Below are 21,194 nucleotides of genomic sequence, written 5' to 3'. Positions count from 1 at the left end.
TGCTTGCTCTGTTTATTTTAAAAAGGCTGGGATTTTGCTGACTCTGCCCACATATAATATATTAGTAATATTCCCTTCCTTCGTTCCTATTTGGTTTTAACATTCAGAAAGCTTTTTCAGGGCAGCTGCTGTCACTGAAGAAATAAATCAGTTGTGGAAGTGCAAACTGCAGAAGGCGAGGAGGGTCTCTTTAATATTTGAAGCTCTGCAAAGCCAGTGCTGAGGCCTGAGCTGCCCTGTCTGTTCTGTATCCACACGTGAGCTCTGTTTACTCCAGAGCCAGACAGCTCCTGCTCCCAGCTTCACTGGGCATCTGCTCCTCGGGAGGGACCAGCAGGGAAAGGGATTCTCTTCTTCTGGCCACCATTTCGTCTGCTGCTGTGCAAAACCAGGTCCCATGATACTGAGGATGGACATTAAAGCTAAACTGTGTCATAAAAATAATGTCCAATCTTTCAACAGTCAACCCTCCTATATCAGACTGTAGAATTACAGTTTCTAATTAAAATATTCTTGTTAATTTAAATTATCCTTCTATTTCATTACATTTTCATTCCCTTTTATTGGTTGATTTAATTAGTATAATGAATATAATTAGCATGTGCTGTCAATTCACCTTATTTACATATTATATTGAATAATTGAATGTGGTCCTGTAATTAAATTAACAGGAATGACAGATGATTTGGTTTCTTTCACATTGCTGCATTGGGAATAGAAATCTTTCCATATTCATTGCAGTTAGGGAATATTTTTCATCTGAAAAGTCCTCACAAATCAGATCCTCAGACTCAGGATCTTGCTGATAGGCTCCAAAAGAAGTTGCAGTGTTCATTTGCATTGCTATGCCTTTATTTAAATAAAAATAGCTTTTGTTCTTCCAGTCTTTGGTACACACTCTATTTAGAGGGCTCTAGAAGAATCCCACCAACTTTAAGGGTTGTAAGATATGAATTATATGCTTCTAGAAGATGCTGTTGTTGGATTGCAAAATAAAATCTCTGCTGAAAGAGATAGGAAAAAGTGTGTGCAGCTCTTCAGAACTTTGTTAAAAGTTCTAAAAAAATAAAAATAGGCTAAAAAATAAAAATAGGCTAAAAATAGACTTGCAGATAGAAGTAAAAAGTTCTCTCAGAAGTTTTTCAAAAATTTACGTGCACACTATGTGTCCTTGAAGGGATTTCATTCCCAGAAGTCTTCCAGCTGCATAAGTCTCACTTATTTCTCTGTCCAATCCCTCTGTCCCCAGACATTTGTGTCCATAACAAGGTCTGTTACTATAAACTCATAAATAATTGAAATGTTAATATCTAATGATCCATATCCTGAAAATAGAAGCGCATGGAATTAGATTTAATGGTATCAGTCACCTGCTAGAAATGACTCCTTGCTGTACAGGTGTGGAAAATTTGTTGCAAAACATGTTTCAGGCATCCCAGCTAACTCCAGGTAAAGGAGTGAGGAGCAGTGAGATTACAGGATATTTTGGGAGGGAATTTCTCCCTTGTTAAATATGTAAAATGTCACACAGCAGTATCACAGGTAAAAATAGAATGTGTAAACAGATTGAAATATTGTATGGCAGGCATAGTTCTGAAAGGATCTTGAGATTAGGACTCACTTGTGGCACCCAAAGCGTGGCAGTTAGTCCCCAATAAAGGTTTCATCCCAAGATTATTTTCCCTTTTTTATTAAATGATTGATTTATGGTCATATTTTCTTCTAAGCATTTCTTCTGTGTGGTAAGTCCCTCTTGTGTCCTAAAGCAGCAGGAGCCTTTGTCCCACGGTATCACAAATACACATCTGTGTATGACACATCCTAGCTGTGGTTACAGGTACTGGGCTGCAAGGGACACTTGCAAAGGGATCTAAGGTTAAAAGTGACCTTCTGGAGAGAAATTATTTTGTGCTTTTGGCAGAGTTTGTACATGCTGAGTTTCAGAATGGCGCCAGTTTTCTCTAGTGTTAGCAGGAAGGAAGAAAAATACTTCTAAAATGGAAAAATTGTGAACATCAGAAGTCAACAGGAAAACTTGCAAATTGTAAAATATGTAGAGTTTCCATATGGGTTGTTTACTAGGGGCCATCATTAAACTTTGATAGTTTATGTTGCTGTTGGGGCTGTGGAGGAGCTGGAACAGTTTTGATCTGGAAGGTGGACTTTATGAAAACACAGCTCAAAGAGCAGCGAGGCAGGAGTTGGTACTTACCATGCAGTTAACATCCCTATCTCTAAGTAAATAAGATCTGAATTTACTTAATTCTGATTTTGTTAGTTTCTTCTCAAACAGGGATTTTTGGGAGTATTGATTTCATGTTGAGGTTATGGGGTTTTTGTTAAAACTTCTTTTAAAAGCCCCACACCCTGATATTTAAAGCTTTATAGGTTTGAACAAGAAATACGCCTGGTAAATTTTGTGGAATAGCTGATTTTGGCAAGTGAGTGATTCATGTGAAGTTGTAGTCTTGACTCACATTTAGAAGCACTTGAGCTTGTGAACAGAAATCCCCTGAGGATTAAAGTGCCCGAGTCAGAGCTGAGTACATTAAGGCAGCTCTGTAATGTATGCCTTGGCTCTCACAGCCTTACATCCTCAGCCACATAAATTCACTTAAGTGAACCAGTGTCTTCAGGAGAGATGGCATTCCTGTCTGGGCAGTCAGGCAAAAGTGGGGATGCCTTTTAGGTAATTTGTCAGACACCTTTGTTGTTGTTTGAGCTTCCTGATGAACTTTTTCTTTTAAAGAATGATCTATGACAAAGCAAATCAAGTATGTCAGAGGCATTTGGGACAGCACATTTCATGTGTCACATCCTAATTGTATTTCTAACATTCCAAAATACATCCTGGATTTTTGGGGGTTTTTGAGAGGAGGTGGGGAAGGTAATTTAATATGAGCAAAGACTTAGCGTGAAGTAAAGTGTATTTAGTTTCAGTTCACGATGACTGGCTCATTCCTGTAGGGAGGAGAAGAGAGAGTGTGTAGGAATTAGTGTGAGAAATTAATGCATTTAGATTTATCTTACTGTCTTCCTCTCAAACTGTAAAAATGGAAGAATAAGCTTATCTCTCAATGTCAGAAAAGCCAGTAATCTCAACAGCCTTCAAATGCAGTGCCTAGCTGAGGCTTAGAGGAGAGAGGGGGCTGCTGCTGCCTCCGGAGAGCCGCGTTCTAATCGTACTCCTGGGTCAGGATAAAAGGAGTTTGGTGGTCTCCGCTTAATCCCCAGTGGAACTTGGACACCTCGAGAAAACACCGCCGAGTTTGGCGTGATCGTGCTCCCCCAGCAGCTCGTTCCCGGCTCGGAGCCGGGCTCGGGCCGAGGCAGAGCTTGCGCAGCTCCCGCCGCCGCTCGCACCCAGCGCGGCGCCCGCCCTTGGCTGTTCGCACGGACCCTGTGAACGGAGCCGAGAGCCTGCGGATCCTCAGTCAGCCTCGCGAGCTATTGTCTGTCTCGCCTGATGTGTGAGGGAACTCCCTGTGCCTCTCTCCTAAGGGCTCGGCTCTCCCGGCCCCATGCCGAGGCAGCGGGGCTGCTCTGTGTTCCGCAGCTGTCAGCTCTGCCCTGGGTGCTGCTCCGAGGGCGGCCCGCGAGGGCCCCGCTGAGCTCTCCGCAGCCCCTCGCGTCCTGTTCAGCTCGAGTCACACTTGTTGGAAACGATACTGAGCCGTAAAGAACAAAATGCATTAATGGAGTACTGTGGGAAATGTTGCTCGTCTGCCTCCCCCCTTGGTAAAGGGTAAATCGGAGCTCATTCTTCGTGGCAGAAAAGCACATTTTCTTGCTCTCTCTTTGAAGCTTTGTCTCAGACAGCTCTGTAATATGTCCAGTGGCTCAGTGTTTCACAAGCTTTTTAGTTGATGATTGGATGCTTTGACAAACCCTTTACATTTCTTGTGGAAACCGTAAGACAAAACGTGCTAGGAATAATAATCCCAAGCCTATATAGCTTACTTTGACTGGAGTTCCAGAGTGTGACAGGAAATATTTGCTTTTGCAGAGAGAAAATGCTCTGAGACACGCAAGAAGATTTTATGTGTTTTAGACTGTAATGTTTGAATTATTCACACCTTCTGGGGATTTTGACCCAAACTAGCTGTTTCCAAGGGTGCTGGCAGAAACCTCAGCCAACAGTTTGCCTGAACTTCTGTTGACTGGTCCTGTTTCTTCTCTGCCCTTTAAATCATCTTCATTCAGATCAGTTGGATTTCATTCGAGTAAATGACTGCAGAGTCGTGCCCAGAGCAGCAGCCTGAGTGTAAAGGGGATGTTATCTGAGTGTGGAGATGATTCTTCAGAAGCAGTGCAGGGCTACAAAGGCTACAGAATAACCCCGAGGATTTGAGGGGTGTCGTGATGGGTTTTTTATTTTATCTGACAGAAGATATGTATTTCTCATACATTGGATCTATAATAATACTTTCTGATTTAAAATTATTAGGCCAACACTTGAACATATGAATCCTGTTACATTATTGTGGAAACACATATAATGTAACAATGAAGCTTAGAATTTTCTAGAAAGCAGTGATACCCTTTGGTTTAACAGGGTCCTTAAGTGTGTCGTTAAAATGAAGTGTGAGAACAACCTCACACTTAAATATTTATTTTTATGTTAATAAATACTTAAATGCTATCACTTCAGAAGTTAGGCTTTTGCTTAATTCCTTCTCCAGGTCAGATATTAGATCATTATTTTCTCCTGCAGCTTGGACAAGTATTAAATTCACAAGTAACCTCAGTGCATATTAGAATTGCTTCCATTTTCCTTTCATCACATTGTAATGAAGTTTATATTTTTACAGGATTTGTTTAACATTATTTATTTACTGTTGAATTTAATCTTATATATACTTCATTTGTTGTCTTATAACTGAGGGGACTTGTTAGTTGTAATTTTGTGCTGCATTTTTTCAAAAGCTTTTTGTAAGGACCTTTTGCTAGATTTTCCACTAGCATCACTTTTGATAAGCATTTTTTACATTTTCAGTGCATCACTGTCCTGGTGGTTGGCCCTTGTCCTATCTTAAATGTTCATGTGTCTTAGGATGGTTACACAAAAACTGATGCAATCATTTTTTTTCTGTGATGTGTACACAGAGCACCCTTGAGTCTGCTTAAACCATGGAGCTCTAAAAGGACAATGTTAGCATGTGGTTTATAGGAAGGCTGATGTTATTCCTGAACCACTCTCCTCTCTGGAAGCTTACACATGACACTAAGAAAATAAACACTGGAATTTTTCAAATAGACAAAATTCTTATTTTTAAATTTCAGTGTAGCATTCTGGAACTTTCTTTTTGCATGGAAATGGTGCTCTGGTTCCTGAGAAATGCCAGGAGGAATTTAGAACATTCTTTGCTCAGAGCTTTGCCAATAGTAGAGTTTGCAAAATGGAAAGAAAAGAGCTTGACCTTAAAACAGAAGAAGAGCCTAAGTGGTGACATATTCTGCTGATTAAATACTAGCAGTATGAGATCTGTTTATATAGAAGCAAAGAAATAATGCAGATCTAACTTTGAAGAGAAACTCTGGACTACTAATATAAAGACTTATTTCTTTTACAAAGTTGTAAATAAGCTGCCATCAGACAAAGGGATTTAACTGTTTGATGGAATACTGTTACAGGAATTAGATGCACAGTTCCTGTTCAATGAAGTTATTACTTGTTAGTACAGATTAGAATTGGCATTTATAGAAATGAAAAATACATGGATAAGGAACAATAGTGGTTCCCATAGCAAGTACCATCTTGAGATGCTAATGTTTATCATGGCCATGTTGAAGTTTGGAAGCACAGGTCATCTGAGATAGCAGAGAAGGCAGGGAGTGCCCCTCAGAGAGCCTTTCACTTTTTAAACTGAGCTACGAAAATTGCATCTCAACGTGAGCCACATTAGGGCAGAAGAGCACAGACAAGTAAAAGGCACATTTTAATGCTTCATTTCATAAAATGAAAGGAAATTCTGTTGGGAAGGATGTTTTTCTAGAAAGTGAGTGCAGCTCCTGGTAATAAGCACTGTATTTGTTTCTGAGTACCTGTGGAACACCCCGGGTCACTGCCAGGTTTTTCTCCAAGAGCCAAAGAAGGTTTTGCTTCAGGAAGTTCTGAACTTTCCAACTGCTTGTTCCCGTATCCACATTAGGATAACTTTGTCTCAGTTTTCACTTGAGAAAAGAGCTACAACTCCTAAGTTTGGTCAGAACTCACAAAGCCCATCAGCCTGGCTGTGGGCTACGGAGACCACGGCGTTTTCAGGCAGAGTTACTCACACAAGAGCAGAGCACTTGGGTGGCTTGTAAGGTTTTGTTCAAAACTCCACATTGGGGTTGTGCCCACAGATTTCAGTTTGCTCCTTGGCAATCTTTTTCCTTTCTCTGCTGCCTGTTTTCCCTTCCTGCTGATGGGCTGCAGGACGCGGGCGGAGGTCCCATGGCCTGGCTGGGGATGGTGCTGGGAGGCAGTGCCAGGCTCAGAAGGCAGCACAGCTGCTGGGTGTTGTCTCCTTTTGCCTTGGCATGCCCCTGTGGCTGCCATGTGCCCCAGCAGTGCCACTGCTGCCAGCTGTGCCTTTGCTCCCTAAGTTCCTTCCCAAAGTGAATCATTTCAGTTCTTTGTTTTGCCCTTCCACAGACAAAAAAATTTGCTGCTGGCTTACTCTTCTACCTGACCACAAAATTAATTCACTTCTTTAAAAAGATCATTCTGCTGGGTTTATTATATATATTGACAGAAATAATTCACATGAATGATGTTTTTACAGAGCTGCAAATGTCCAAGTGAAGCAGGAAAACCTAAACCCACCAGTAGAACTAGACTAAATATTGCTCTAAAAATCAGCACTTCCAGTCTGCAGTAATCCTGGGCTAACTTTGTGTGGTACACAAGTGGTGAAAAAGCTCTTGGTCTGACACTGAACCGTTTCTTTTGTTATTTGTAATAAAATATCTGACAATATTTAACATACATGCATAGAACCATTGGAAACCCATCTGGGAGCATAATCTTCTTTAAATATCTGGAAGATTGCAAGCAGAGTTTTAAATTCAGTTAGTTCCTCTTTTTAGAATGCAGTTACAACTTGGAAAAAGAAACTGAGATTGTCACCAAAAATGCCACTCCATAATAAATCTTCACAGGGCAGTTAAATTGAACTGTTAGTTCTTGACAAATTACTAGCATGCATCTCCATTACATTTCTATTCAGAAGATATGAATGATATGAATCTATAAATTATTAATTCACTTCAATGTAACTAATATTTGTTCAGTATTTTACAGACATTCTTCGACTTTCTAAATGGCATTTTAGTTTTGTTGATGAAAATCCTGTTTGTACACTCAGTTACCTGATTATGAAAAACTGATTTCAAGGCTATTTTAGCTTTCTGTAAAGTTATCTGTTGAATTGGTCAGATTTTACATCTGATTGGACATGTAACTGCTGAGACATTCTGTGTCGTTGCTGTACCATTCCAAACATCCTGTTAGGATGTTATTACCCTCCTTTGACAAAAATACATACATATGCATTTTAAAGTAATTGTAGTTTTCACTGACAAAAGGAATACAGAGAGAGATGAAATTAAGAAAAAAATATATATATGCAGTATATAAATAGGATTAGGAGGTGTTCAGCAAAACATCTTTCCTTTGCTAATTATTGGGTGAAGGTTGTCCCTATGTATGCTACTCATTATCTCCCTGCAAGGAAGGAAAGGAGCTGCACTTTTATGATTCTCATTCCTGCAGCAGCATCAGAACATTAATTCTGGGGCCCTTGGAGCTCACTGAAAAATGAAATGAGCTGCAGCATTTCCCTTTGCTACCCAGAAGAAAGTCGTGCCCAAGTGTTTGGATTTGTATGCTCTGTTAACTCCTTAGCAAAGGCATTCAGTCCTGGGAAGTTCTCCCTTGGAAGGTGCCAGGGAGCAGTGGCAGCAGAGTAAGGCTGCTGTCCTGGGGGACGTGCAGGGAAGGACTGAGTGTCCAGGATGGAATATCCTGATGGAATATCCTTCCAGCAGTCACATCAGGTCTGGAGCCAGACCCTACCTGAGTGACAGGGGAAGCCTTATCTCCCAGAGAATGATGAGTTCCCCTCACTACTTTATTACTGTTTCAAACCATGTGGAGCTTTTAATTTTTTTGATTGATTGTCTTATTTTATTGCTCAAGTGCTGTGTGGCATATTGCTGGCTTTTGTCATTGGAGTCTGTTTGGAAAGACTGACTTTTATACTGCTTCAGGCTTTCACAGTGAGAAGTGCAGCAAACAGCCAAGCAATGCACTTTATAGTGAATATTGGCCTGAGTGAACGTGAGGAAAACATGGATTCCATCTAGAGACTTCAGAAATCATGAATCATGCTTTCCCAAGTGCTAAACTGCAGAAATACCAGTGCAGTGGATGGGGATGATGATTGCCCTTGTGAGAGCAGAGTGCACTTCCCAGAGAGCCACACGGGAGCAGGGATTGCTGCCAGGGCAGGGGAGAGAGCCTGACCCGCTGCCTCTTGGAGATTAAGCCAATTAGCAGGACCTGCAGAGGGCTGTAAAGAGGTGGGAGTGACAGAAGAGAGCTGCTAGGCAGCCCTGCAAGGTGTTGCTCAATGGAAAGTTCCCACAGGTCACCACATCACTCCTGGTGCTGGACAGTCAGCTGTGGGAGCAACGTGCGTGGTGTGGGAGAGCTGGACGTGCACACAGACACCAGCCAGTCCTGAAAGTGGGGCTCTGAGTTGCTCCAGTCTCTCCTCAACGGGCTTTTACACTGACAGCAGTGTTGGCCAGTGCTCTCTGGTGTGCTAAACCCGAATTCTCACCCACTCTGTACCAGGGGCTCCACCTCCAGGAGGGATCAGGGCCCGGGGTTTGACTGGTGCCACAAAGGAAAACTCCCTTCACTCACCATGAAATAGCATTTCAGAAACCTATTTGCTGTCTCTCCTACCTGTGTGCTGTTTGGGTCTTCACAGGATTGTTCCAGCATTTAGAACATGCTGGGCCATAAATAAGATAAACTAAGCTGGGATTTATTGCAGCTAAGCACAGGCAAAACCAATGAAGTTGTATGAATATCTGTAAGTTTTGAGAATAAGCAAAATAAGCAAGGTTTTAAAAGGAAATACAGAAAACATCAATGTGAGTTTCATGCTCTGATTTTAAAAAATAATTGTGGTAGCTTGGACTAATTTGATGGGTCTTAATTCAAAAGAAGAAAACCACAAGGAAATATTAATGGAACATAGGCACATAGCTGAAGTTAAGCAGGTGCTTAAATGCTTGGCTGTACAGAAATGCAGTGATTTAATTAAGATCCTGTTACATTTGACAGGCATATCTGATTTGCAGGCTAGAGAGAGAGCAACAAGAAAAGCTAATTCTAGGTAAATGCATCTGGATCCCAGTCTGTGGCAGGAGGAGAGGCAAGCTGCATTTCAGTAGGGAGCTTGTATCTCTTGTGTGAGAGCAGTTTGTAAGATGAGCATTCCATATTCCAGGCCTGCAAAAGTCCCTGGGATTATTAAGCCAAGTGACTATTCAAAAAGAAAAAGAAAAAAAAATCAAGCAAGAGAAGTGCAAGGTTTTCATTTGTTTTCTTTGATTGTCCATCTGCTAAGTCAAGTGCTGGCCTTCACTTTCTGCACCCACTGACAGTGGAACAAGGAATATGTGCTCTGCTGCAGGTTTATTGGATTGGCTTATTTTCCAGTAAGGGGTGACTCATGGTTTTTTTCTTCAGAGTACATAATATAATGGATCAGGTTTAGAAGCTGCATTAGGACAATGAGCTGAAATCATTAAATTGATTCCACGTGTGATAAATACCAGATTAAAACAGCCAGCAATCTCTCTATATCCCCTCCTGTCTTTAATGTTGATAACATCGTAGTAGTAAAACTGTTGAAAATAAAAAGATAATGAAATAATAATTCCGTGGAAGGTATTTGGGTGTCTGCACTGTGAGTTTGGCAGGACTTCACTAACTATCCATGGCATTTTTAGGACAGATAAAGGAAGTGAACTGTGAAATGAAAAATAAAAAGTCCCAAAAACTTCTTTTCCTCTGCCTATTCATCAAGGATATGGTGGCCATGAAAAAGAAATCAAGAGCTCTCTTGTTCTGTCCTGGATCAGAAATGCCAATTGTAGTTATTTTAGTACCAGTTATGATGGATTTTTAATACTTTCCTGATTATAGAATTTACCACAGAAAAATAGAACAAAATAGTAGCCACTCTAGTTAATTCAAAATTTCAGCAGTACTCCCAAACTTGGGGGCACCTCTTGCTTACAGGATGGGAGCTGAGAGTTTAGAATCATCCAAATGCTTCAGTGATATTTTCCTCAGAACAATGTCTGAATGTATGCTTAATTATCACTTTTTTGGCTGTCTTTTAAAAATTTCTCCTGTCTTTAAGGGCATTAAGACATTGCTACCAGTATTTTAAAAAGTTTTTCATGTCTTTTTTGACTGGTGAACTGGAAAAAAATGCAAACTATTATTTTGTTAGCCTTGTTTTTAAACTGAACTGCATTATCAACTTAGTGTGTGCTCTGAAGGTATTGTTAAAAGTGCTCTGAAAACTTGTAAATCCCTGTAATTTATGTTCCTGTAGTCTCAACTGCTTCTTTCTGTCCTTCTGGTTTTAATTTGAATGCAGTCTTGTCTGGGTGTGTACCTGTAAAATTGTGTTTTTGCAAGTACAATTTACAGTCGTGACCCTCAGTTTTACAGTGTTCCAGCCTTATAGGAGCTTCCTCCTATGCTGAAAAGCCAACTTTGGGTCAAACAGCTCTTTCATATTGTAATTGTCTAATCAAGGTTACTTGGAACAGATCCGATTTGGGCATTTTTGAGTTTATTGCAAAGACTTTATAAGAATATCAAGTGAAATGGAAAGGTTCCTTTGTAGGAGACCAGTGATAGCATTGCCTTATTTCTTCAGATGTATACAGTTGTAAACTTAGCCTTCTTCATGACAACAGTCCCATTTATCTAAACAATTCTCCTTTTAGAGCCAATGGCACCGATAGAAACCGAGATAAGGAGCACAGATGGGAGGATCTCTCTGAGTCTCTCCTTACAGAAACTCCTGGCTGGGCAGCTCACAATCCCCTTTTCTTTTTGCTGCCTGAGAATTCGTGGCAGACATCTCCCCTGAAACACAGTCCTCTCGAATTGCCAGCTCCAGGAAGGATGGTCAGGCTTCAGGAGGGTTTTTAAAGTCCTGGTGATTTCTTCCTGGGTTTTCTTTCCCCCATGCTTAGTGCATTCAGATGGCAGGGGTCAGCGTTTTGTCTTTCATGGCTCTACCTTAGAATAGTCCCTGAGCTGTAATTCTTTGTCTTTTGAATTAAGGTATTAAATTATCTATGTTACTGTAATCTGTAAATTAATCCCTTAATTATTTGCTGTCTTTTTGAGTGATACAGAAAAAAGAACTTTCAGAGCTTTGTATTTTTTATATTACTCCTCAATAAAAATAGTGCTTGCACACTGAAACAGAAGTTATTTGAACTAAATGTTATAGGCTTTATTTTTAGTACTTACTCCTCATCCACGCTCATTTTTTTAGCATGACTCCAGCACCCTTGGTGGTTAAGAGGAAGAGAAGAGCAGCTAGATCACGTGGTTGAATTTTGTTCTGTTTGTATTTTCAGATCATTGTACAGTCTGGCCGTCACCCCACGGTGCTGCAGAAGCTCTGCCAGTTGCCCTTCCAGTATTTCAGTGATCCTCGTTTGATCAAAGTGCTCTTCCCGTCGCTCATAGCCGCGTGCTACAACAACCCTCAGAACAAGATCATCCTGGAGCAGGAGATGAGCTGTGTTTTACTGGCCACCTTCATCCAGGTACGGCTGCGCTCGCCTTTGCTCTCGGGGTGGGCATCTCCACTGCAGCAGAGCAAGCAGACAGCACTGAAGTGCTTCCAGGCTCTCTGCAGCTCTTCTCAAGCCACGGGTGACGCCTGTGCTTGAGGCATCTCAGCACTCTGAAAGGTTACTCAGTGGTTCAGGTTCTCACTGTTTGTGCACAATCCGCTCTGCGTTCTGGATGTACTGGGAAGATTTGATGTAGATCTTAAAAGAGTTATTTTTAAAAAAATTCCTGCCCATGTAGCATATCTGGAATCAGTATATTAATGTGTTTACATACAAATGTACAGTTGTATACTGTGTACCATAAATTTACAGAGAGCTGGGTAAGTGTATGTATTTTATGCAGAAAATACAGAAAACATATGTTACCAGTCTAATCTTGCAATCTTTATTTTTGACAGTGAGCCACCGAGGTCATTACAAATACTGTTTTGAATAAAGTTTTGCATTATTTTTCTTCCCTTTGTCTAAATTTATATGCTGTTTTATCCATCAGATTTTTTGCCTGCCTCATGGTTTTCAAGCATTTTATTGACTGTTTACAGTGAATAAATGCAGTTTTCATAAACACCGTACTGTTAAAAATAATAACTTTTGGGAGTCTGTTACCCTGTATCAGTCACCTGAAAGTTACTGCTGTGGATAAAGAAATGTTAATCAAAGTCCTTTCCCTAATGCTTTACAGCTAGTCCAATAATAGGTTACATACATTTCAGAGAGAAAGTACAAGAACTAAATATTTACTAAAAGTCTTTGCATAACATCAAACTTATGAGTGCAGCTACTTTTTATCCTTTTAATGCTAAAATAATTGCACAGCAGTTTTTTTTAAATAAGTTTGGAACTTTATATTAAAAACATTTGCCATATAGTAATGAACTTCTGGTTAAATACACAGCTATGATTCATCTTCTTTGGCTTTCTTATAGTGAAACTGAAAAATATAATTTCTGCATTATTAGTAAGTGCGGCAAGTTTAGTGTGGGTTTTTTTCAGCTAAAAAACAGGAGAGTGGAGGAGAATGTTCCCTGTATGAATAATTAAGGTTGTTTACATTGATTTCTGTTCTGTAAGAGGTGGAATGGCACTAAAATCCCCAGTAGCAACTGTAAAGCGTAGGTATATTTATAAGGGTCAACATTACTAATATGATTTCCAGTTAGTTATATCCCAGATGGCAAGTCCGTGTACTGTGCCTGCAGGCTTTTAAAAGAAGGTGTTCTATTAAAATATGGAAGAGCTGTGTGTGCTGTGAAGTGTCCTGTCACTGCTGGCTTTGGTCCTTCAGTACTTGGCCGTGTTCAGGTTTAGTCCCGGTGCTGCACGCGCGCACACGGAGCGCGCGCTGCCAGGATCCAAGGAACGCTGAGATCCCGCGCACGCAGAAGGGACTTGCTGCTCGACTTCTGTTTCAGCTTGCTGCTCTTTGTCAAGCAAATCTCTCATTTGCTTCAGTAGAAGGTTTGGGAAAGACTGTAAAATGTTGCCCTGTGACTAGCAAATGAGATTCTTCCTTTGCCAGGGAACGCCAGAAGAAGTCCTGTTTGCGTAAAAGTTCAGTGGTGTGTACGAATATAACACTTAAATACAGTGTGTTAAATGTGCAGCCAAAATCACAGGAAGAGCATTTCTGCATTTTACCGCACTCTCCCTACCGATAGATTTATTTCCATCAGCTGAAGTTTGCATCAGCCTGTTTATTTTTGTTACTTCTGTTTGGAGATGTGCAGGAATAAATAGAAACATTCAGGAGTATCCATGATTTGCTGTGCTGTATCGTATCTCGGGTAATCCCTTTCCAGCATTCTGCTGGGTGAAGACTCCAGCAAAGGACAGGATCTGTAGTGGGGAGCTGGCTGGTTCCAGGCGAGGTCGGTGTCCGTACTGGCTCTGAGGATGCTGCACCCCAACGCCCCAGCAGCGGGATGGTGGCGTGCTCTGTGCTGGGGGCACAGCTGGGGCACAGCTGGCTGCCAGGGCCAGCAGCGCTGGGCAGCAGCTCCACCTTCTCTCAGGAGATCAGCACCTCAGGCTCCCAGGTTGCTGGGAAGCACAGCCATTGAAATTGGGATCACTGATGAATTTTGTAAGAGTGTATTTGGAGTTGGGAGCAAAAGTCTGAAACGCTCTTTGTTTTACAGAAATATTGCTATGGATAAATGGCTAAATGAAGATCACAATAATAACTGTTTCCTAAGAAGACATTAACTAAAAACATATTTTTTGAAAACAGATATAAATAAATATGTAAAAATCTACTGTAAATTACAGAATTTAAGTGCTGGCAGGACTGTGTTATGATATGTGGCAAACAAACCAGAGTTTGTTAATTTACAGATTATGTGAAGTATTAGTATTTGTATTTTTGACTGACTGTGAAAACTTAAAAATGTTGCTTTAATTGCTCAGATGTAAGATCTGTAAACCTGATGTGTTTTTTTGTTTCTTTTCCCCCCCGCAGGATTTTGCACAGAGCTCAGGCCAAATGGAAAATCAGTTGTCTCAGCAGAGGGGTACGTTCCCTGCAGTGTAACAGCGTAACAGCTGGGCAGCAGAATGTGTAGATACTGCAATTTAATTTCTTTGAATAGGTGTGGATGAAAAGGAATACAGTAAATGTACAGTTTGGGGTGGGCTCCCTGCCTTACATCCTGACCTACGCATCTGTGTCTTCCAGCCTGCTGCTCCTCTGTGGGGGATTCAGACTGTTAATCTTTATTCAATGCTATGTGGTGTCCTGTCTTAAAATGTGATACTGTACCTGCACATAGTTAATTAGCTGACACAAAGGCTGCCTTCAAAAGTTTTAGGTTGCAGAAGCTATGCAGCCATGCCAATACACTCAAGGAGCCAAAAATCTCAAAAATACTGTCCTGTAATTGTCCTTTAAAGTTTGTCAGCTTGCAGAACAGTCGTGATTTTTTTTTCCCCCTCAGTAATTATAAATATTATTTTAAATGCAGTCAACCTTTCTAGGCTAAACATTGGAAAGATTCTCAGCTGAGATGGCTGTTACTTGCTAAACATATCTGAAATTCAAGTGTTGATGGACATCTGGTCTTGAGAATTGTGCATAAAATGTGACGCGCGGGCAGTAATTTCTCCCTCACAAGTAGAAATCCACCACCATTTCCTCAGCATTTGCTAGGAGACGAGTGATTCTAGGTCTAAAGCATCAAGTTTTTGTTCAAAAAAAAATTATAAAATGAAAGTAACTTTATGGACATTTTTACTGTCAACATCAGTCATCTCAGTCTGAAGCAGACTCGTGCAGTGTCTGCAGCACCAACTTTCCAGGGCTGTATTTCCATGAGATTCATCTCAAGAAACATCTAAAATCCAAGTGGAAAACTTGCTTTTTATTTTCACTATTCAAACTGGAGGAACTTTTAAACAAAAATGTGGTAACATGTGAGTGTGATTTCTAAACATTCCCCAGTTGCAAAAAAGTTAACTTAATAATAGTGTAGGCAGGATTATTTTTATCTCTTTTATCACTTGAATGGGAAGGATGGTGTCCCTCAAAAAAATGGGAATAGTAACACTGATGGGAATAAAACCTGAAAGCACAAACTTCATAGTTGAGTGCTGTGTGGAGGGTCAGACCCTCAAAGCTGGCACAGTGAAGTCCCTGCACACTCTCAGGAGTGAAAGCTGCATTTGTGCTCGTGCTCTGAGCTCTGGGGAGTCAGGAACACAACTCTTCTGCAGTCCTTTGTAGTAAAAAAAAGAAACCGCTGAGCAGAAAATGCCACTGAGGCTGCCCAGAGTATAAGGAGGCTGAATGGTGTGTCCAAGAATATAAAGTGTGCAAAGATGTAAAATGTTCTCTGCACAGGGCACAGAGCCTGCGCAGCTAACAAATGGAAGCCTTTGCTCATCAGAGCCTCTGCTCCCATTCTTAAAGCCAAGCGTAGATGCTGTGAGCTCCACAGAAGTGTCACCCCATGGTCTGAGGAGATTTGGATAGGGGGAGGGGAGTAAATCACTCAAATTGGCTGCACATTCATTATTCTTGTTTTACTGCCATCTTATCTTAAGAGGGAATAACTTGGTAATTTTATGTTCTGTCTTCAACAGAAAAATTTTTCAGTTCTCAAGATTATCTTGAGCTCTCCAACCGATTCCCCCGGCAGTCCTGGGAAGAAGCTCGACAGTTCTTCTTGAAAAAATAAGAGTTGTATTTAGCTTTTAAATCCCTAACATCGTCACACCGACCGGTTCCTGCTGACTACCTTCTTTAAAATGCTGTTCCAAAATGGTTTTGATACTCTAAATACTTATCCTATAGATACATAATTTGCACTATTTATATAAGTACTGTAGATACTTCCAAGTTCTGTTTTGTAATTTTGATAATTTGAGTTTATTTCGTTCTTGTATCCAATGTCATGATTTTGGTGTTTTCTGCCCTGTGGTGGGACTTGCACTGCAGAACTGCTGAAATAAGGTTGCAAATAGAGAAAATATGTTCTATATATCTTGTAATAAAATAACTTATTCTGTCTTGTGTGATTCCTGTGTTAAAATCATCAGTATGTTTGAATTACCATAAGCAACACGGTTCAGAAAGAGAGGAAAAAACCACTCATGTTTTTCTCGGTAATCAAGAGTCAATCAGAATCAAATCAAAGTAATTCGTCAGATCTGGCCCCGGGGAAAGTTTGCTTATAATTTTTTGGGTGATTGAGGGTGCGTCACCTGAGGCAGGTTTTTTACAGCTCGTGCATTTCTGAGGTCTCGCTGGGGCGGGATCGGGCCCCCGGAGCGCTCTCGGCTCCGCGCGCGCCGGGGGCTCCGCGCGCCGGCCCCGCCCGGGGCCGCTCCCGCGCGCGGCGGCGCTGAGGGGGCGCGCGGCGCCCCGGCCCTGCGCTGCGGCGGGGCCGCCGCCGATCGCGGCCCGCGGGCGCCGGGAGCACCCCCCGGGCAGGACGGGGACCGCCACCGGTGCCGGAGCAAGGACCAGCACCGTGATCGCGACCGGCAGCGGAACAGTCCCTGCTTCGCGGCCCCAGCGCCGCCCATAGCTGCCCGGCCCGGCCCGGCCCGGCGCGGGCCTGAGGCGAGCCACGCGCCTCGCTCCAGCCCGGCCCCGGGAGAACGCGCCTCGCTCCAGCCCGAGCCGGCTGAGCCAGGTAACGGCGGGGACTCCGCGGCGGGGCTGGGAGGGCGGCAGGATGCCCATCCCCACCTGTGCCCAGCCGGGCGATTGCTCGTCCCGGCGGCGCAGAGCAGCCCCGGGCTGAGGCGGCTCCGCAGCCCGCGCCGCTCTTTGCGCCCCGACGGCAGCTCGCCCTGGGAGCGCGGTGCCCGCACAGCCGCTCCGCAGTCTGTCGGGGCGGTGGAGCCACCGCGGCGCCGCGCTGCGCATCCCCTGCAGCCCGGAGGGCTCCGGCAGGGCCCGGCTCTCGCCCCGCTGCCCGGCAATGGGGTTCCGGGAGCGGCTCGCCGTGGCTTGAGCTTGGGCGGGCCTGCGGTCCCACGGGGAGCTGGTGCTGAGCAGTCCCGCGCTGGTAAGGGGGAGGGCGCGGGAGCTGGAGCGGCCCTGCCGCGCTACCAGGTGATGCCAGAGGCAGATAAGGAGTCGCCGCCTGGGTCTGGACTGGGGGATGGAGACGGGGGAAGGTAGGGCTCGCCTCGCCGCCCCGGAGGAGCCCTGCTGCCCAGCCCCGCTACCCCCAGGAGGAGGCGAGGCAGCCCCGCACCGCGGCAGGTGCGGCACGGCCGGGCGAGCCCGGGGGCTACTCCGAAAGGGAAACCTGCGCTCCGCCTCCCCGGCTATAAATAAGCAGCCCCGGTTCTGAAAGCCGATTAGCGCGGTGCGGTGAGGCCGTGCGGGAGAAGCCGGGGCTGTGCCCGTCCCGACCCGCTCTGTTCCGCTCCCGATCCGTATGGCCGCTCCGCTCCGCGCCTGGGGTGCCCCTTCGCCGCCCTTTCGCGACTTATTTTAGTTCGTTTTTGGTTTTTTCGTTTAAACCAATTTTCGTTTTCTTTTTTTTTTTTTTATTAAGTCCAAAATATTTAATCCCACTATTCAACCGCTGACTCTGACAATAAATAACAATAACTTACTTTTGATCGTTAAAGGCGCAAACAATCCGTCCTTCGTCCACTGATAACTTAACATTATTAGTACTGGTTTTCCCGTTAAAAAGTCTCGTTTCCGTGTCCCGTTTTTCCAGCGATCGTGGGGGGTCCGGGCATCGTGGCCCGAGAGAGGCATCGGTGTGAGATGAGGCTGGACGGTGCGGCTCCGCGGAGGAAGGTCCAGGCCAGCTCCGCGGCCGCACGCCGGAGGAGTCTCTCCCCATTTTGTAGATACTTTTTTATTATTTATTTTTCCCTTTCAAAAAGGAAAGAAAAACCGTCCCCAGCTCAAACAACGGGCGAGGAAGCCTGTCACTGTGCCGGGCTTCGGCGGGGAAATCCGAGTTTCTTTGGGGAAAAGAAACACCGAAATCCGCAGGCCAAAAAAAAAACAAAAAACCAAAACCACGAAAAAACCAGGGCGGGGGCTCTCTCTCCGGTCTGGTGAAGGCAGCGAGGATCCCGGTGCTTTTTTGGCCGACAGTAACATATTTTTTGTTTGTTTTTAAATAAGAATAATTAAAAAACAAAGGCGTTTGTCCGGCGCTCTGGGAGCGGCCCGGGGCCGGGTGTCTCATGCAGGGAGCGCAGGCATGCGGAGGTCCCGCGGCGGGGCGGACGGGCCGCTTCACGTCTCGGCCGGGCTGGGTACCATGCTGTTGGGGGTGTCGGGGAGCTGGGAGGACAGCGAGGTCACGTCGCTGCCGGAGGAGGTGCCCAAGGAGCCGGACTCGGAGAAGGAGACCTGGGGGAGCAGCGGCGGTGAGGGCCTGGTGCGGTCGCCCCCTGCCCCGTCCCCCTCCCTCAGCCCCCGGGCCCGGCGGGCCGGCAACTGCCCGTCCCCTGCGACCCGACGGACGGCCCGGCGCGGCTCACCAGCTGCTGGAAGGCGGCGGGCTGCTCCAGGTCGCTCTGCAGGGCGAACTCGCTGAGCGCCTTCCAGGGCGGCTGGTAGGTCTGGACCTCCACGGCGGTGCCCTGCACGGCGCTCTCGTGGCGGATGGGGCTGCCGGCCACGAGCGGAGTCCCGGTGAGGCCCTGCAGGCTCTGCGGGCACACGGGGATTCAGCGCTTCTGCCGCCCGAGCCCGCGGGCCCGAACCCCCCCCCACATCTCCCTCCCCGCCGGGGAGGGCGGGCGCTCACCGTCTTGTCGCTGTGCTGCTGCTGCTGGAGCTGCTTCATGAGAATGGACTTTTTCTTGTCCTTGCAGCGCTTGTTCTGGAACCAGACGCGGATGACGCGGGGACTGAGCCCCGTCATTTCCACAAGTTGCTCCTTCATCAGGGCGTCGGGGCGCGGGTTGGCGGCGTAGCAGGTCCGCAGCGTGTGCAGCTGCTTCTCGTTCAGCACCGTCCGCACGCGGGTGGTCTTCTCCGCCGCCTTGTGCGCCGGCGGCCGCGGGGCTGGCGGGCGCCCGGGCACCGGCTCTGCGACGGGCGGGGAGGGCGCGCACCGTCAGAGCCGCCGCCCGCTCGCCCGCCGCAGCCCTCCCACACCCTCCCCGCCCCGCCGCCCGCCCCGACGGGGAGCCGGTACCTGCGAGGTGCGCGGCGGCGGCCGGCGGCAGTGCTGGGCTGCGCGGTCCGCGGGCGGCGGCGCCGTCGGGGGGCGGCCCGTGGTCGGCGCGGCAGAGCAGGTCGCGCTCCCGCAGGCAGAACTGGTCGCCGGGCAGGAGCTGGCGGCCGCAGGCGGCGCAGCGGAAGCACTCCAGGTGGTAGACGTGGTCGCGGGCGCGCATCACCAGGTCGCTGCTGCTGAACGCCGCCCGGCACTGGGCGCACTTGATGCCGAAGAGCCTGCGGGGACGCGACGCGCCGTCAGGGCCCGCGGCCGCGCCGTCGGGGCGGCTCCAGGCGGTGCCGCGGGGGCGGGCAGCGGCCCAGAGTCGGGCTTTCGTTGGGGGAAATTCGGGGAGTTTCAGGGGCTTTTGTGCTTTTTCGGGTCTAGGTTATTTTTTTTTCTAACGAGCGCCGGCGCATTCGGGGTCACCTGCTGTAATCCCGTTTGCAGTAGGCCTTGCCGTCGCGCAGGAAGCATGTGCAGGTCTCGTCCAGGGGCTGCCCGCACTCGGCGCACTTGAGGCAGGCGACGTGCCACTCCAGGTCCGGCGACACCCGCAGCAGGAAGGGGTCCTGGATGCGGCCCCCGCAGCCCGCGCACAGGGCCAGCCCCGGCCGCCCTGCCGGGAGCGAGCGGGGTACGGTCAGAGCCAGCAGTGTGCCAGAGCAGAGGTCAGCAATTAGGGAAAAACACTTTTTCTTTTTTACACTTCATCCTTTTTTCTTATTTTGATTTGTTTTGTTTTTTTTCCAAAACAGGAAAAAAGAGAAATAAAGACAGACACACCGACAGAAAGGATGGAAACGGGAAAGGAGACAAATTAATACGGCCAGGAAAAAAAAAAAAAAAAAAAAAAGAAAAAAAAGACAGAAGCTTGATCAAGGCAAATAAATGCAGAAAGACAGAGACGTAAAAGTAGAATTTTGGAAAAGGAAAATAAAAGCAGAGATACAAAAACAATAAAACGACAGCTGAGGAAAACTTGAAAGAAATAAGGAAAGAAACGAAAGAAGGAAGGAAAGAAAGAAGGAAAAAGAAATTAGAATGACGGAAGGAGATACAAAAGCATTGAAAACCTGGAGACGGTTAAAATGGGAACATGGACAAATGAAAACAGTAAGAGACATGGAATTAAAGAGACAGAAAGAGAAATAAAATTAAACAAGAACAAAAAGAAAATAAATTTTTTAAAAAACCGAAAGAGGAATAAAAAAAGACAAACTGAAACACGAAAGAAATAAAGAAAGAAAAACGGTAACACGACCAAAGAAAGAAAGCATGAAAGGAAGAGCAGAAGGCAGCAGAGAAAGAAATGGAAACAGTCGAAAGAAATGAGCTCAGCGGCGCGGACAGCAGGAAGGACAGAGGGGCCGGGAAGCGCTGGGTACGAACGGGAATAGCGGCACCGGAGTTGACACGGGCCGAGCCCGCAGCCGCCTGCGCCCGCCGTGGGGCCGCAGCCCTTCCCGGCGCTGTCAGCGCTCCCGCGGGCCGCCAGTCCACCCGACGGCAGCGGCGGCAGGAGCTCGACCCGCAGGGTCCCGCGCCCGCCCGCCTGCCCCGGCCCCGCGTTTCGCTGCGCTGCGCGCACTTACTCTTGGAGGGCTCCCCCATGGCGCCCGGGAGCGGCCGCGGGAGGAGGATGTCCACCAT

General features: G+C 45.8%; 2 protein-coding genes across 3 annotated transcripts in view; one reads left to right on the top strand and one right to left on the bottom strand.

The window, feature by feature from the left end:
- SCAPER (S-phase cyclin A associated protein in the ER) overlaps positions 1-16,407 on the top strand; it is a 139,475-nt gene extending 123,068 nt beyond the window's left edge. For both annotated transcript variants that reach the window (XM_059857897.1, XM_059857896.1), the window contains exons 30-32: positions 11,674-11,865; positions 14,354-14,405; positions 15,973-16,407. In XM_059857897.1, the coding sequence (XP_059713880.1) occupies positions 11,674-11,865; positions 14,354-14,405; positions 15,973-16,067 (339 nt within the window). In that variant the 3' untranslated portion in view covers positions 16,068-16,407. The remainder of the gene's footprint in view (positions 1-11,673; positions 11,866-14,353; positions 14,406-15,972) is intronic.
- Positions 16,408-18,312: 1,905 nt separating this feature from the next.
- Positions 18,313-21,194, bottom strand: ISL2 (ISL LIM homeobox 2). The gene is made up of 6 exons (XM_059858418.1): positions 20,934-21,194; positions 19,971-20,233; positions 19,518-19,777; positions 19,125-19,408; positions 18,856-19,026; positions 18,313-18,724 (listed from the first exon to the last, which is right to left on the bottom strand). The coding sequence occupies exons 1-6, from the start codon at positions 21,192-21,194 to the stop codon at positions 18,608-18,610; spliced, it is 1,356 nt and encodes a 451-aa protein (XP_059714401.1). The 3' UTR covers positions 18,313-18,607.

Source organism: Haemorhous mexicanus, chromosome 13 (assembly GCF_027477595.1).
Source record: "Haemorhous mexicanus isolate bHaeMex1 chromosome 13, bHaeMex1.pri, whole genome shotgun sequence".
NCBI classification, from domain to species: Eukaryota; Metazoa; Chordata; class Aves; order Passeriformes; family Fringillidae; genus Haemorhous; species Haemorhous mexicanus.
Note: the sequence above shows the minus strand (reverse complement) of the source record. Positions and strands in the feature narration are given on the sequence as shown.